Source organism: Pocillopora verrucosa, chromosome 11 (genome assembly GCF_036669915.1).
Source record: "Pocillopora verrucosa isolate sample1 chromosome 11, ASM3666991v2, whole genome shotgun sequence".
Classification (NCBI taxonomy): domain Eukaryota; kingdom Metazoa; phylum Cnidaria; class Anthozoa; order Scleractinia; family Pocilloporidae; genus Pocillopora; species Pocillopora verrucosa.
In genome coordinates this window covers 19145880-19162538 of record NC_089322.1, presented here as the reverse complement: position 1 = coordinate 19162538, position 16659 = coordinate 19145880, and the positions used below count along the sequence as shown (strand labels likewise).

The 16659-nt window shown below is 39.5% G+C and overlaps 1 protein-coding gene across 9 annotated transcripts in view; it reads left to right on the top strand.

Moving 5' to 3' along the window:
- The window catches only part of LOC131787295 (hemicentin-2), an 81564-nt gene extending 65166 nt beyond the window's left edge, over window positions 1-16398 (top strand). For 7 of the 9 annotated variants that reach the window (XM_066174393.1, XM_066174395.1, XM_066174396.1 and 4 more), the window contains 18 exons: window positions 539-787; window positions 1318-1563; window positions 1939-2184; window positions 2679-2924; window positions 3850-4095; window positions 4881-5126; window positions 5859-6119; window positions 6336-6614; window positions 6890-7162; window positions 7831-8133; window positions 8635-8705; window positions 9154-9498; window positions 9986-10205; window positions 10884-11183; window positions 12178-12303; window positions 12878-13066; window positions 13602-13739; window positions 14652-16396. In XM_066174393.1, coding sequence (XP_066030490.1) covers window positions 539-787; window positions 1318-1563; window positions 1939-2184; window positions 2679-2924; window positions 3850-4095; window positions 4881-5126; window positions 5859-6119; window positions 6336-6614; window positions 6890-7162; window positions 7831-8133; window positions 8635-8705; window positions 9154-9498; window positions 9986-10205; window positions 10884-11183; window positions 12178-12303; window positions 12878-13066; window positions 13602-13739; window positions 14652-14890 — 4223 coding nt within the window. In that variant the 3' untranslated portion in view covers window positions 14891-16396. Of the gene's footprint in view, window positions 1-538; window positions 788-1317; window positions 1564-1938; window positions 2185-2678; window positions 2925-3849; window positions 4096-4880; window positions 5127-5858; window positions 6120-6335; window positions 6615-6889; window positions 7163-7830; window positions 8134-8634; window positions 8706-9153; window positions 9499-9985; window positions 10206-10883; window positions 11184-12177; window positions 12304-12877; window positions 13067-13601; window positions 13740-14651 lie in introns of all 9 variants that reach the window. The other 2 variants (XM_066174400.1, XM_066174401.1) reach the window with 2 other exon arrangements.
- The last annotated feature ends 261 nt before the right edge of the window (window positions 16399-16659 follow it).

Here is a 16659-nt window from a genome sequence, read left to right as displayed (position 1 = left end):
CTAATGACCATAAAGGCTTGGCCGGACATACGAATAGGAACAGGCATAATTGTAAAAAAAAATTGAAAATTTTTTTGGGAAAGGTGAGAAAAATATTTGAGGGCCACGGTTTTACCTAAAGAAGCTTAGCACTAGTTTAGTTTTAAAAAAAAATTGTTAAAAAAAATTGTATAAAAAATCAATTAAACATACAAAGCAGCTTCATAGGGTAAGAAATAGCGGAAGTTTGGTAAGGAAGGATTTGCTTTTTCCTTTAACAGCTGCCGAGGGTAACTTCCTCGTATAGTTTCTCTTCTCAAGGTTTTGCTCGTCTCCATCGATCGGGAGCCTGGAACAAGCTGTTGAATTGGATAAAAATTGGTTTCATTCTCGATAGTTTTGTTTCGAGGGGGACTGTCCACAGTCTAAATTGGCTTCTGCTTTATCAGCACTTGAAACATTTCTAAGGGTTGTGATCTGGAGATCGACAGAAATAAACACGTTTAAACTCTCTCACTTTTTTATTTGTAATGATTTTTTCATTTCTTATATCTTACAGATGCGCTGAGTTTCACATCAATTCCTGGAGATCAGACTATCGAAGAAGGCGATGAAGCAACATTCAAATGTAGCGCTACCGGGAACCCAGCTCCAGAAATTACATGGATAAAGGATGGGAAGACTGTGGGCTTGGGAGAAACCTTGCGGCTTACATCAGTTGACAGGAACCAATCAGGAGAATACGTGTGTTCAGTTGATAATGTATTGGGTTTTAATATCGATACCAGCGCCAAACTTGATGTGCAATGTAAGTTGAGAAATTACGCAATACTGTGAAAATGTAACGCATATTGTAGCCTTGGAGTTAAGTGCTTTGCTCTTCCGATATATCGCCCATATAAATATTGCACATGAAAGAAACGCGTTACGACGACAATTTAACGAGATGCCGGGGATCTCTTGTAGAATTTCACCGGTCTATCTTAGCAGAGTAATATCTGTACCATGGTACTTCGACATATTATTCCGGATATAGCAAACTAGAAAAAATATCGAGGCAGGTTTATCCTTTAGTAAATGATACATATCTTCGATATCCCTTTAAAAAGACTGCAAGATACCTTTTAAGACTTCCTAACTTGGCATGAAAGGTTTTGCAAGAAAGTGCTATTGAGGTCTCCGTGCCGTGGTACTTTAAGACTAAGTGTAGTCAAACAGAAGTTACTTAGATAATCAGGTCTTCTTGATGTTGAGCTGTGTTGCTTGGAATCATGATGATTGTTCTTACATGGTTTATGATATCCACAAGTTTATAACAACTTATTTGTCTGGTTGCAGTTTCACCAAGTGTAGTCGAAGCACCAACGAACAAGACCATCTTCGAAGGTGAAACAGCAACGTTCCATTGCAAGGCCACCGGGAACCCAGCCCCAGAGATAACATGGATGAAAAATGGGAAGACTGTGGGATCAGGAGAAACGCTAAGCTTCGAAACGAGCAGGAATCAATCTGGAAAATACTTGTGTTCGGCTGACAATGGCATAGATAAATCTGTCAGTGCAAGTGCTTATCTTAATATTCACTGTAAGTATGAGAAGCTAAAACTTGCTTTAACAGTGAAAATTAATGATTTCGTGCGGAAGGAAAATGGTAGAGGAGGAGAACTGAAAACGCTCTCTCATCACCTCAGTTGATTCACATGCTACCTGTGAATTTAAAGAAAACTTGTAATTGAGGATGTTTTGTTCCACGAAGTCTTAAGCTTTTCTTTTTTTCAATTTTTGTTGACTTCGTATTTTTCTATGACCATTTCGATCGATCACCATTTTGGCCTTTCGCATATACGCAAACGTATAACAGCTTTTGTGATGTACACAGGAGCTTTTCACTTATAGGAGTAGAACATGCTAAAATGCTTTCGATTGGTTTTTCCATGTCACGCGTAATGATTCATTTCAGATCCTCTGAGCCTCACTTCTACACCAAGCGACCAAACTGTCAGGGAAGGTGAAACGGCAGAATTTCATTGTAGTGCCACTGGAAACCCACCTCCAAAGGTGATATGGATGAAAGATGGGAAGGTTGTTGGTCACGGGGACAAATTAAACTTTGAATCAAGCAAGAATCGATCTGGAAAGTACTGGTGTATGGCGAGAAACGAACTTGGTTTGACTATCAACGCCAGTGCTTTGCTCGATGTTCAGTGTAAGTTTTGGAAAATCAAGTTGAATCTGACTAGACTGTATGTGGTTATAAGAGAGGGGTGTAGGGCTGATACAGAGTCTTAGTGCTTGACAATTATGGCAAGTTTTAGGGCAAACTTTTGAAATAGGAAAAAATGGAAAGTTATGATAAACCATGAATTATGAAAGATTGGAAGCAAGTATGGTTTTTCTAATTTTTCGAACTGCTTTATTTATATAAGGGTCAGCCACATTTCACTTACATTGCCTTGGCGAAGCATAACATACCATTGACAGTAAGTCGTGGAGGAGTTTTCGGATCAAATGGGGACTAAGCCAGAACACGTTTCTTGAAAACTGAGTCTTACATGGCCATCAAACTGCTTTTTCGAGTAACACATTGACAGACCCAAAGGCGGAAATACGCTTCCGGAGTTGAGCACAGTACATTGCTGCACAACTGGAAAGAAAGGATAAAAAGAATAATGATGCAATCTTTTCTATTTTATTTTAAAGTTTCACCAGTTATTGACACAGAGCCTGTCAGCAAGACTGTCACTGAGGGTACCATGGTCAAGTTCTTTTGTAATGCCACAGGAAATCCACTTCCGGAGATTACATGGATAAGGAATGGGGAGACTGTTGCTCAAGGAGAAACAATGAGCTTTGAAACAATCAGGGATCAATCTGGAGAATATTGGTGTTTAGTAGAGAATGGGATGAGTCCGAATGCCAGTGCTAGTGCAAATCTTGATGTGCAGTGTAAGTGGCGTTTATGCATTGGCACAGACTGTTATCCACTTTTTTCATGAATATACCAGTAGTAGCTTACCCTGAAGGGCTACCGAAGGAGTAAATACAAAACCATCCACATGATAAGAAAGTGCATAATTAAAAAAATGCCTACGGAAAGTGTATGGCAACGTGAGGTATTGACCATTGGTAAGATTCAATTTTCGTGTAAAATTTCACCGAATCAGATCTATTCTGAAATATCTTTTTTCAGAAAACAATGCTGAGTGAAATGGGTTTTTTTCATCGAGTCTTAATATGAACAATCCCGCATTTTAGTAGTTTTTTGAGATTGGTCTTGACATCTGGACATGGCGACACCTGAACTAATCACAAGTAAAAATATAACTAGTCGCGTCTTGATCATGTGCGTTTTCCTCTGCTTGAGCTCGGCTGCATTTGATAACTCTGGCTTTTTCGTGGTTTCCGTCTTTTTATGGCATCCACTTCTGTTGCATATATAGGAATTGTGAATTTGCCTGTCTCACATGGCAAACTGTCGCTGCGATTTGTACCCCAGACGAGTCGCGGCCAGTTTTCGCGTAATGCTTGTATGCCCTAAAATGAGGGTACGACCTTTTTTGCTTTTTAATCGTAATTATTTTTCGGGCTTCACTTACGCACAGCTTCCCTTTTAGTACCGGGACGAAAATAAATTCTAAGCGAGAAAGATCCGAGTGACGAGTTCCGTGAGCCGGGCGTGAACTGATTCGAGAACGGGGCCCAGTCCACTCTCTGCTTACTTTTTTTGCGCTTACCATTTTTTTTTTCTTTTTCGTCCTAGGGAACTTTTTCATAGGCTAAGTAGATTCAATGATTACAAAAAAGCTTCGGTTAAGATTATATTTAACTGTCGAAGACCGCAGGGACAAAACGATGTATATATATTTTGCAGTTCCCCCCAGTTTTACCTCAAAACCAGTCGACCAAACTGTTAAGGAGGGAGATGAAACCACTCTCCATTGCACTGCCACGGGAAACCCCACACCAAATATAACGTGGATTAAAGATGGGATGGCTGTGGCTTTTGGAGAGACATTCAAATTTTCAGCGAACAGAACTAAGTCTGGAACATATTGGTGTTCTGTGGAGAATGGACTGAATGTCGCTGTCAATACAAGTGCCTCGCTTGATGTCCAATGTATGTATCTTTCGCGGAATGAATTTTTTTATAACCCTTTGCACCCTTGCATCTGTATGCATATTCTCCGTACTGTTCTCTATACATTTCCCAAGGTGCTGACAAGGAGAATTTGCTTAACAATCAAGAGCTTCTTTAGTTGGTGATCATTTCCTTAATTCTTGTGACCCTAACGTTTGATTCAGGAGTGATATTTTATGGAAAAATTGGATGCTAGTCACTCGTAGCGGTCTGTACAGAGAAGCTTAAATTACAGTTTCCAAGGCTGAAGAAGAAAAAAACATTTCATTTGAGCGTTGGGAGTAATCCACAACCAATCACGACTTCGTCAGTTGTGTTTTCCCGCAATAGACGCGGCCTTCAACTCTTTGCTATTAGCGTTCATTTCCTTCTTGTGATATTTACCGTATATTTTGATTGGTTGTTGTCACTGCTTTAGCTTTGAGTTTACGACAGTCGATTGAAAAGCTCCCAAAAAGAAACGTTGTTAGAATGAAACGATTATTATTGAGTTCTTATAGCCAAAGTGAGACATTCGAGCCTAATTTTCCAAAATTCTTAAAGCGTGGCTTAGCCTATTTGAAGAAATATATTTTGACCGAGCCTTGAATCAGAACCAAAGCGAAAATCCTTCTTGTAGCTTCTGTATTGCTAACTAAGCAAAAAAGTATAAGAGCTTGGAGTCCGACAATATTTACAATATGCTGGTCATACATTGATCTGAAAGAATCGTATTGAGGATAACTATCTTTTTTTCCTTTTTGTGGCTTACCTTTTTTTTCTAGTTCCACCAAGTTGTGTGGTAACTCCAAAGTCCCACTCTGTCATCGAGGGCCACGACGCGTCATTCCTTTGCAGTGCCACGGGGAACCCAACTCCAGATCTCACATGGTATAAAGATGGAATGGTTGTGGCTTCAGGAGACACTCTGACATTTACAGCCAACAGGAATCAATCTGGACAGTACTGGTGTTCAGCGGAAAACATTTTTAACAAGACTGTTAGAGCTAGTGGAAATCTCGAAGTACACTGTAAGACCTGGTGACTTTTTATTTGCGCGTGCGCTTGTTTGCTAGTTTTGTTGCGACAAAACTAGCAGTTATATCGAGCATACTTACATTTACCATCTTTAGACAACAAATTAAGATCTTTCCCTGATTGTACGGTAGAAGAGCGTTGTATCAATATATTTTTAAAGACACAAAATATTCTCTATTTCATTAGGGGAAAACATTTCCTATGAAATCTCGAACAATCTTCCCTCAGTCCTGAGTATGTCTCTCCCTAATTTTCTACCACTGTGTTAAAGATAATTTGATAATGGGCGAGGCCATTACGTTCCAGATATTTACCGGGAAGTCGGTCGGTATGGGAAAAAGTATGGCCGAGGTCTTGAGTACCACCCGCGGCTGAAGAACGAAGGCTGTACTCGAGACCAAGGCCACAGTTTTTATCTGAGACGGACCGACTGCCTACTAAATACCTTGCACGCAATGGCCTTGCACACTATCAAATTTTCTTTAACACTGTGGTAGAACAGTAGAGAGAGACACACAATTGGTTTATATTTTCTGCTTTGCCTTGAATGACGCTGAAAAAAATCCGAACGGTTGTCCGTATTGTAAAAATCTGGACTAATTATAAGCGGGTGATTAGCCAATCAAATACAAGGATTAAAGATTCTGGGATACTGAGATGCTTCAGAAAATTATAGTTTGGTGTGTGACAAGCGTCCTTCAAATCTTGTGCTCGCTTTATTCCAGTTAAACCAGAAAAGACCCGTCTAACAGTGACTCCAGACGTCTCCGATCGTGTCAAATTTGGCAGCTCTGTGAAGTTCACCTGTACCGCGGAATCACGTCCAACTGTGGAAGTGTATAATTTTTACCGCGACCAATTGTTGCTTGGAAGCAACATTAGTGGTATTTATGAAGTTCAGCTACAAAGAAGCGGTCGGTATTCTTGTGTGCCCGTCAACCGCGCAGGAAATGGAACACAATCCTCGATAAACATTGCCGTGGATGGTAAGATGTGTGATAAACTGTTTTTCAAAAATATATATATATTTTCCTAAAGACCTCTGCCATCAAATTGGCAGGCCTAAGTAAATAGAAATCGTTACGCAACCCGCCCAGTCTTTTACGTGGTGTTTTTCATTATGATTTTCGAAAGAATTACGTGAACGGGTTCTTACGGGTCACACACCCCCAAAAATGAATTATTTCTTTTTACACTTTCAGTTCAGAAGCCATATTTCCCTGAGCTGGTCCCTCCGGTTTACCTGTTTAAGGACAGCCAGGCTCGGTTACCTTGCAAGCCTGCAGGGGAACCGCAGCCAACAGTGAAGTGGTTTAAGGATGGTGTAGCAATTAGTTACGGACAGAACGCAAACTACAGACTTCAAGCAAACGGGACCTTGATTATAGACAAAGTGGAAAATGGCAACGCTGGGAAGTACACCTGTATGGCTGAAAACTTCTTGGGGAAAGCAAATGTAACAGCTCGAGGAATTTTGCTTGGTAAGGCAAAGCTGGCAACTTATATTAATGGGTGCGAGGATCTGTCCTCCATTGATTTCTTGATTTCCGCAGTTTAACACTATGGTTGTAATTCGTTCTGCTAAGTGTACGCATCCTTGAAGTGTGTATGTCGAACTCACCTTGTGCACAGCCGTCTATTATTTTTACAACCATTTTTATAAGTTGTGTTCTAGCTGCGACGATCCTTGTTTTTAAAACAGGTGTTTATCAACCGGCTCATAGATGTATTAATTTTTTTTCTTGCTTTGTGACAGAGAGGACGAAGATCTTTAGGGGACCTCCACAAACCCAGACAGTCAGTCAGGGTACAAACGTGGAATTAAAATGCAACGCGACTGCGGATCCTTCTTTGGAGTTGAGATATATTTGGAAAAAAGACGGCATTGAAGTTATTAGCTCAAAGCCAGAAAATGTGTTGAGGATCTTAAACATCTCTGTTGATGAGGCTGGTATTTACACGTGTGTAGCATTCACACCAGAACCCAAGAGATCAGAAGACAGCGTCTCCGCCATTGTTTCCATCATAGGTACTTTTCATGATTTGATTTATTGTATTTGTTGGTTTAGAAAACGCGGTGGATTGGATCCCGAATTGCAAAGTTTCGGATCCAGGCCAAGCAGTGTCATTTGTGTCGCGTTCTTGGGCAGGAAACTTTACCATCAGAGAGACTCTCTCTCTCCCCCCGCCCATGTGGATAGGAATGCGTATTGACAAACTGTAAGGGAAATCTTACGAATCTGTAAGTGGGGGGGAGGGGGGGTGGGTGCAAAATGTTTTGCGCTGTCCACCGGATATAGATGTATTTAGTGGATAGCGTTATCCACACTTCGAACAGCCGGAGCCAGGTGTATAAAAAAGGTATATGTCAGCAAATATTCAAGGGAAATATGGCAGGATTAGTACAAAAAATAATTTTCATTTCAGATATTCTTGCTTTGTTTACCATTCTTTTTTCTGTCTTCATCTTAAAAGCAGATTTTTCCCAAATACAGCGGCAAATCGGAAACCTCGTTCTTTCTCCTTTTTTTTTTATAAGCCCGTGAGAAAAGACGGCGATTGATTGTACAACAAAGTTAGATCCTGCCGCCAAAACACGATGTTTAGATTGAAGGTAGTTGACGGTTGGATAATTATAAGTTGATACGCTCTATTTACTTTTTAATTTATCGAATAATTATTTGTTTTTCCTCACAGGTGTTCCACCTCCTCCGGAAAATCTTCAGATAACTGATTGCTATGACAGGGCACCCATTCTATCATGGACTCCTGTGGCCTCAAACAACGCCCCTATCACTCAATATCTGATTTATCAAGAATCGAATCACAACCCAACCGTCTTCAAACTTCATAATGTCACTGACCCTAACGTTACATCTTTTCAATTAAGCCTCCCTGGCTGGACCAATCTACGTTTCCGTGTAAGGGCAGTCAACGACTTTGGAGCAGGCCGCCCCAGTCTGTCAACTGCGAAAGGGGCTTGTGAAACACCCTCCGTAGGTATGTTTTCAATGAACGTAAGGTTGGTTTTCACTATCGTTGGAGTCATATTAGGAGTCGTTAATTACCTGAAGCGCAGAGCGGTAAGATTTAGTGGAAATGTAAGCGTTGTAATAGTAAGCAGAGTATCGATGCTGGTGACAGCTTTGTCGCTTATGAGAAACGGCTTATGTCGCTCGAGAAACGGCCTGTATGCACTGCCTTGACCATCTCACCACACCTTAAATACTTTAGTGCTAAATCTCCTGCCCTTGTAAAGATCATTTCAGATTTCCAACTGTTTTCCAGAATTCCCAATCTTAAAGCCGGCCATGGTAAGAGCTGGGACAAACGATTAGGTAACCTGCCTGTTCCGTCTTGGAATCACAAAAAAGAACAACTGTCATTTGTGCTTTTTCACGAGACAGTTCTAATTTCAGAACCTTTGTTACTTTGTATTACTATTCATATTAAGGGTTGATGATAACAACTTGTTGAAATTTATTTATTCTGAATTAATAGCACCAGACAGTCACCCAAAAAAGTTAAGAGGAGTACCTGGAAATGCAAATGAGCTGGTCATTTATTGGGACGTAAGTATAATAATTCGACAAGATGTTCCTATTAATGTTGCATGGCATGTTGTAGGTGTGTTTTCGATGTTTTTTTAGTCAGTCATTCAGTCAGTCAGTCATCTATTAGGCAGTCAGTCAGTCATTCATTCAGTCAGTCAGTCATTCAGTTAGTCAGTTAGTCAGTCAACTTAGTCAGTAAGTAAGTCATTCTGTCATTTAGTCAGTAAGTCAGTTCAGTCAGTCAGTTAGTCAATCAATCGGTCAGTCAGTCAGTTAGTCCACCAGTCCGTCAATCAGTCAGTCAGTCAGTCAGCTGATCAGTCAGTCAGTCAGATGGTTGATGTCCAAGTCTGCTAGTCACTCAGTCAGTTGATAAGTCTGTCAAGCAGTCAGTTTGGTCAGCTGTCTCTCACTCAGCAGGTCAATCTCAATACACGTGTATCTTACTGCCGTTTCTTACCATCAGCCTATGCCAAAAGACAAATGGAACGCCCAGGGTTTTTATTACGTCATACAATACAGAAAAGTGAATGGACGGATTTCTGAATGGAGAGATGAGAAAATCGCTGACCCTGGAGTAAACATGTTTGATTTGTCTAATCCTGGTTACTATCAACTATGGGAATTCACAATACGCGCGGGTAATAACGAGGGATCTGGACCTGCCAGCCCTGTGGAAAGTGCGCACTCCGGTCAAAATGCCCCAGTTGTAAAACCAGAAAGTTCTGAAGTGGGAACGGTGTCTGACGATTCAGTGACTTTGAGCTGGGAACCTGTCACCGTGAAAAGAGGAAGTGTCGACGGATACAGGGTAAGTGATGGTGCAAAGAAGTATATTCCAGTAGAGCATAAACATTTGACCAGCATCTAATTTCTCCTTACAATAACACCTCTGAATCAAACAATAAGGTCATGAGAATGTTAAAAATGATCACAAACAAAAGAAATTCTTTCCGGTTTAACAAATTCATCGTGTCAGTCCCGCAGGAAATATATAGAGAGCAGTGTGGAGAATATTTATACCTATGTTGGGATGTAAAGGGTTAACAGTTAACTCTTCCGTATTCGCGAGAGTCCTCAATAGCTGGTTGTAACAGGTGATTAGTCCAACTTTGGAATTGAATTCGCCCCTCATTGGAACCACCCACGTGACGCACTTTTAATTCCTAGGGTCGACCAAAAATTAGATTTGCCAAACTTAATCAATTCCTAATTGAGTTGGCCGATATGTTCGAGTACATATAAAGTTCGACAAGTAAAACTGGGTCTAATAAATGTTCCATTATCTAATATTTTAGATTTATTACTGGGGTGAACCTCTCTCAGTCAGCTCAAGGAGAAAAAGACGAGCCATTCCTAGTACAGCCGAAAAATTCGAGGTCATAGGGGGCAGCAACACACAGGCTACAATTACTGGACTTAAACCATTCTCAGCTTATAGTGCTGCTGTAAAGGCTTTTAACTCTGGCGGTGAAGGACCAGAAAGTCCCATAATTAACTTTGAAACTTCGGAGAGTGGTAAGAGAATGCTGACTTCCGGAGAATTTGTCGGTTTAGCATTGAAAGTGATCCGTTGTTGCTTTGGTTTTGGTTTTGGTTTTGCTTTTGCTTTTGCTTCGCTATGTGAATGGTGCTGTTGTACTATTTTACTACAATTACCTCGAGCGAATTGCTCGCGATACTTCAACACAAATTCTCCAAATTGTCGCAGCGAGATCTTCATTTGTCTATGGAGGAGAAAGAAATGATATCTCATTTTCTCCAGTAATAAGTGAGGAGAACATTTTTTGTTTCATGCTCGTAACTAATGGCGAAAAAGTACGTTCATTAAAGCAAGCTCCATAAGCGTAAACGGCGAAGCAGATCCTGTGTTCTTTCGAGTACCTTTAGTAAGATTTTGCGATGTCTGTTTCGTTCTCTTCTCTCTCGGCCCATGGATAAGTGAAAGGTAAATTTAGGCCATGTACGGCTAATTTGATCCCCGGCTTGTCGAAATAATCTTGAGAATAATGTGTTCTACTCATGTAATTTATGCTAATGTTATTCTAATTATTTCTGTCTACCCGTGTAATTTATGCTAATGTTATTCTAATTATTTCTGTCTACCCGTTTAATTTATGTTAATGTTATTCTAATTATTCCGTCTACTCATGTAATTTATGCTAATATTATTCTAATTATTTCTGTCATTGTCAGAACCTGGTCCGCCATCAGACGTATTCATTGATGCATTCGATGAGTTCCTCCGGATCAGGTGGACACCGCCCCAGGAGCCAAATGGAATTATTAACGGCTATCGTGTGGGGTGGGCTGAGTACGACGGCTCCTCGCCTGAAAGAGTTGTTCTTTCTATGGAAGAAGTAGAAGTTACTGTGCGCACAATATTGTTGAAAAACAAAAAATCTGAAACGAGCTATGTAGTGGAGGTGCAAGCCAAAACTAGAAAAGGATGGGGCCGCGGTTTAAGGAGGAATACAACAACTGTAAAGAAATCAGGTGGGAAAACTTAACAGTGATGAATCTGAGTAATTTAGTATTATCAACTGAGTTATTAACGTAAATTGGCCATCGTAAAGAGTTTCAAAGCTGACGTTTCGAGCGCTAGCCCTGATTCGCTCTGACGAAAGGCTAACGCCCGCAAATTTACGTTATCAACTCAGTTGATAATACAAAATTACTCTGTTATACTCTCCGCCGACGCAGAAACATAGTTTCTTCAGAAACTTACCCTCTTTATTATTGATGAACGAGGCTTGAAACGAAGGATGAAGATTTGTGGCATCTCACCATAACTTTCCGACACTGAAGTTCAAAACCTGACTGTCGTATTTTATCTGTGTGGCCAAAAATTCATTATTAGATATATACCTTCAAGACTCAAAAGGACATAAAAGAATTTATTGCAATAATAATTTCATGCTCAAGATCGATGTGTGTAAAACTCGTTAGTCTTCTTTCTGTTCATTCTTTGTTTATTTGTCGATTGTTTGGTTGGTTTGTTTGGTTGATTCGTTTCTCATAAGCCAAGAAAATACCCATCAAAACTGACTAGTCCTAGCCAATAGGCCATTTTACTGTTGTGTACTTAGTTGCCAAGCCTTTGCTTTGGAGTGAGGCTGAAGGTGACCTGGTTGTGATAGAGACCAGTATCTATTTAGCATGATAACAAAGTAATTTGCATTTGAAAAGCAGTAAGGTTTGTATCATAACTCGGTCAACCTTAGCCTCACTCCTGTTCAAAGGCTTGGCAACCAAGCATGCAACCGTACAAAGGACTATTGGGTATTGCAGCTAATAAAACAAAGGCAAAACCGCTCTATCGTTTTTAATTCGATTGACAAACAATTCCTCAGATTGACTAAAGATGGCTTTCGCTAAGGTTTTCGAACACCACCAACTGTCGCCGGAAATAGTTCTTTTTTTTTAAACTACCCTCACCTGGGAGATCAAACTAAATGATTTACTTAACTTTGCGTCCTTACGTTTTCAGCTCCTGCCAAACCGCTGAAGCCCACCGTTAAACAGATACCAGGCAAAAACGCGTTTAATGTTACCTACAACTTTGCTGTCGGAGGAGGCTGGACACTCGAGTTCAAAGTTTTGTACAGAAAAGAAGGTAAACGAAATGCTTTTTTTTGATATAATCGTATTACTTTATACCTTCTTCCCTCTCAGCTGAAAATCATTGGGCTGTGATCAGCCAGCTCTAAATTTTTAAACTCTCCACAATCTTTTTCTTACTACTTCCATAACCCTTTAACTCCTAAGATCTCATTAGTAATTCTCCTTACTGTCTGCCATACAATTCTTAGGATTTCAATTTGGAGAATTTGGTATTGGATCAACTAATAATCCCTTATTGATATTTTTCTTTATTCTCATCACTTCTATGCTTGATATTGTGTTGAGGTTGTAAGGAGAAATTCCCTTTCAGTCTCTCTTGGGAGGTAAAGGGTTGAAACTCTTTTTAAGTAGTTGTTCATATTGTCCTTATTCGGGGGTTGGAAAAAATCCAGCAAGAAGCTTTTACTATACTATGGGTTTTTTGGAGTAAAAAAAACACCTCGAAGGTGGAAGAATATTTTCCTAGATAGTTTCCCAGTTCCCCTTTCCTAAAATGTAGAACTAAAAATATGTCCGAAAACTGATTTCGTATCTGAAGGTCTGATAACTGTCTTTTTTTTTTTTAGCAGCAGAAGGGGAGACATATCAGAACACAGCTTGGGTAGATCATTTCGAAAGGAGATGGACTGTGATCGACGATCTGAAACCAGACAAGTATGAATTCAAGACTGTGGCTAGAAACAAAGTTGGGATGAGTGCAGAAAGCGACCTCACGTTTGCGGACCTCAAAAACGCAGAGGAAGTACAAGACGTTGGTAAGAATTCATGTTATGATTTCATTATTGGGCGTATCCCTCTTTCTCTCTCTCTTTCTCTCTTAAGATCTTCCCAGTGATTCTCCTTACTATCTACCATATATTTCTCATAATGTTATTTGTGAGAATTTGGTCCAAAGTCAAACAGTTTTCCTTAGTTTATATTTTTCTTTCATCTCATCAACTGTCCTCCCGTCAGTGTGGTGATATTGCGAGAAGAATTTACTTGTTAATCCCCCTTGGGAGTGAGTGAAGGGTTAAAGCCGCTCTCAATACTCTCCTTTGAGTTCTTCTTGGACACACGTGAAGTCGGTTTGTTTGAAGGGGGAGTGAAAAAAATGGAAAATTGAGTTAATCTCTCCCCAAACCTCACTCGACTGTGGTGATGATTACCGCTAAGGGTTTCCAAACGTCAGTCACCACTTCTGACAACAGTCCCTCTCAGGGCTTCCCTCACCAGTACGATCAGAGTACACAATCAAATGTTACTCCCGTGTTCAACCCATTAAACGTTTAACCTCTCTCTCAATTGCAGCTGAGCTGAAAAGTCCATCCACCTATAATTCCGATTGGTTCATCACAGTCGTTATCATCGGAGCTATTGTTGTTCTTCTTATTGTAATTGTCGTTGTGGTCAAACAATGCCGGAAGAGGCGTAGCGAAAATTTACATGGTAAGGTCTTCTTATAAGAAACCCTAACCTTGTCCTACAAAATTCATAAGGGCTTAACATGAGAACTAATGTTCCAATTGTTGTCACTTTCATAATTTCAAGGAAAGTCTTTCCCCAATAATTTTTTGATTTTGAATTCTCGAAAGGATAATTGGAGGCAGTTATTTGACCTTCACAGTATAATTAGGATAACTTTTTGCGCTAGTAATGTGTTAAAGACCTTTTACACTCAGTTAAGAATTTCAGCTTAGAACATTTCTCATTTTTAGTTACAATTAAGCTGATTGGTGTCGAATGATTACGGCGTTGTTGTTCAAAAGAAAAAAAAATTATTTGGGACAAAAAATTGTTTTTAAGTGGCGATTTATCTAGCACTCATCTTCATTTGAGGAAAATGTGTAAACAAAAAAGCAATTTAATTAATTAAAGAACAAAATGTCAAGAAATCCTAGTTGATGGAAGGCAATCGAATCAATTACTTACAAAGTTGAAGACTACTGGAAAAGGCAAATCCAATTGAGTGGTGCAATGGAGGAGTGTAGCGCCTTGAAATAATCATTCACGCTGCCTCAACTTAGCAAACAGATTCCTTGTTGTTATGCGTTGTTTAGTAATAGATCACGGATGACTTCAATATGCGATAAGTACAAACAAAATGCATACGAGGCGCAGATGTCTTTTTGTGGTCTATAACTGTGCAGTCCCAAGGTAACAGACTCTGTTGGTTAAAATAGTAGAATGACGGCAATGGTGACGTCATCTTTCTGTCCTGCAATACCATGACTGAGATCGTAAGTAAAAACTAATCAAATAGCGTATGTAATTTCGCTTATCAAATGAATCTAGAAATAAAATAACAACGAAAGTATGCCAGAGATGATCCTCTAATGAGCGTGTTTTTGTTATTGACAGAGTCCGATAAAGAAAAGGAAGCCAGTCAAGAAAATCCAAAACCCATCGACTTTAAACCGCGCGAGGACTGGAGAACAAGACTTGAACGTGTGGATGAAGCTGACAGCGAAAGCCACGACAGCTTGGATGAATATGGCGGAGGAGGAGCATATTTTTCAGAAGATGGCTCCTTCGTGGGTGAATTTGACGCGAAGAAAAGCGATACTCCGCATGAACAAGTTCAAGATCCAGCTGTGTAACACTGAGAAGTCTTAGATTTCCCTCTACTGAGTCTTTTGAGTGTTAACATGCAGAATAATTTAAAAATTAAATTTGCAACCGTTTAGCACCGTTGCAAGTTGAGAGAGTTTAAACTGAGAGTTGGAAGTGATAGATATTTCGTTACTTTTGATTCACAATACTATGCGAGGGGTGAAGAAAAACCACGCTAGTCTCTCAAACAGTTGGACTCGATAAAAAACTACTCACTGCTTTTGAGATTTTATTTTATTTTTTGACGATTATAGGTTTAAAAACGAAACTTGAAAAAGTGTTTAGTCGTAGAACATCATGTTCCTTTGTAGAGAAAATCAAACCTGTTTGCACTCGAAGAGTCAGAAACTCTGTCAATTTTTCTTATTTTATGTTTTGGGAGTTTAAACTCTCCAACAGGCACTGCGGGCTCGGTTGTTTGTTTGAGAGGAAATTGTTTCAGAAAAAATGTTTTCTTCCCATATTGTTAGACAGTTATCACTAACTGCTTGTCTTAGTTTTAAAACTGATTTATTTCAAGTTTGGTAGCATTCCTTTGAGTAGAATGACACCATTATTGGGAAAGTGGTGCCGCTAGGATTGGTCGGTTTGATTTTTTCTTTCTTTCTATTTTCACTGCACGAAAGAAGTAGATTTGGCAGGCTCAAGTCAGCTTCAACTTTCGTGTTCGCGGGAACAAAGTGAGCACCGCGAAGAAGTGGGAATTACTTTTCATCTCAGCCAATCAGGTGTAAGACTAAACTAAATGTTGTTTCGCTGGCGCTAATTTTCCCACGCTATATCTCTACTGCCTCTCGCTTTCCGATTGGTTCGACTTACTTTTTTCGCCATTTGTGATTGGCTAAAAATATGAACTAGTGTAGCATTCAGTCTCCCAGTTGACAACTTATAGGAAATTTTAGCACACAGTGAGGGACACAACTGTCCTATGTTTTGATACAGGAGTTAGTTATTTAATTTACTCGTGTTTTTTTTTAAGGAAATTTAGTGTAAGAAATTGTTACAGTAAATGGTTTACTTACGATTTTTAACTATTTTAGCATAGTCCTATTTTGCCAAGTCTTGAAGATTCCCTGTAAAACTTCTGTGGTAAAGAATGATTTAATACCACCAAGAGATATTGGATAGTGATAGATGCAGGCTGTAGTTTCTGCTGACAAGGTTCTGTGCTTCCAGAATTAAAATTGGCTATCTGTTGTACACCGCTGCTTTCAGTTACTAAAGATTTGCTAAAATCTAAGCGCTCAGAGTTAAGGATTTCTGCTTTCAAATATATATTAGCCAATGGCCGTAGGAGTTAGATTCTCAAATTTATCTGCTTGCCTTATATAATGAGCCGCTAAATTAGTCGTAAGTTTATCTGCTATTATTGCTTTATTTAAATTGATAAAAGAACATGTTACTTTGGTTAATTTTCCATGAATAAAAAATGCCATAACGCTTAGTTAATAAAGATGAATTCCAAAATATCCTGTCTTGTTTCAGTATTTCAGTTAACTTCTAAAAGTGATAAATGTGTTAACTTCTCTTGATAATATCGATGCTTTGCCAAGCGATCGGGTGATGAGAAGAGACTAACTCATCATCAGCGGAAAGCTCAGGGTTTTAACTTGACATGACATCGAATACTCCTTGCTAATTTAAAAGATAATGTGTTAGAACACGAAGGAAGAGTTGTAATCAGATCTGTGCTCCAAAAATACTGCAGAGCTTCAGATTGTAAAACTGATACACCAAAAGCTTCTCAGCAAAAGGA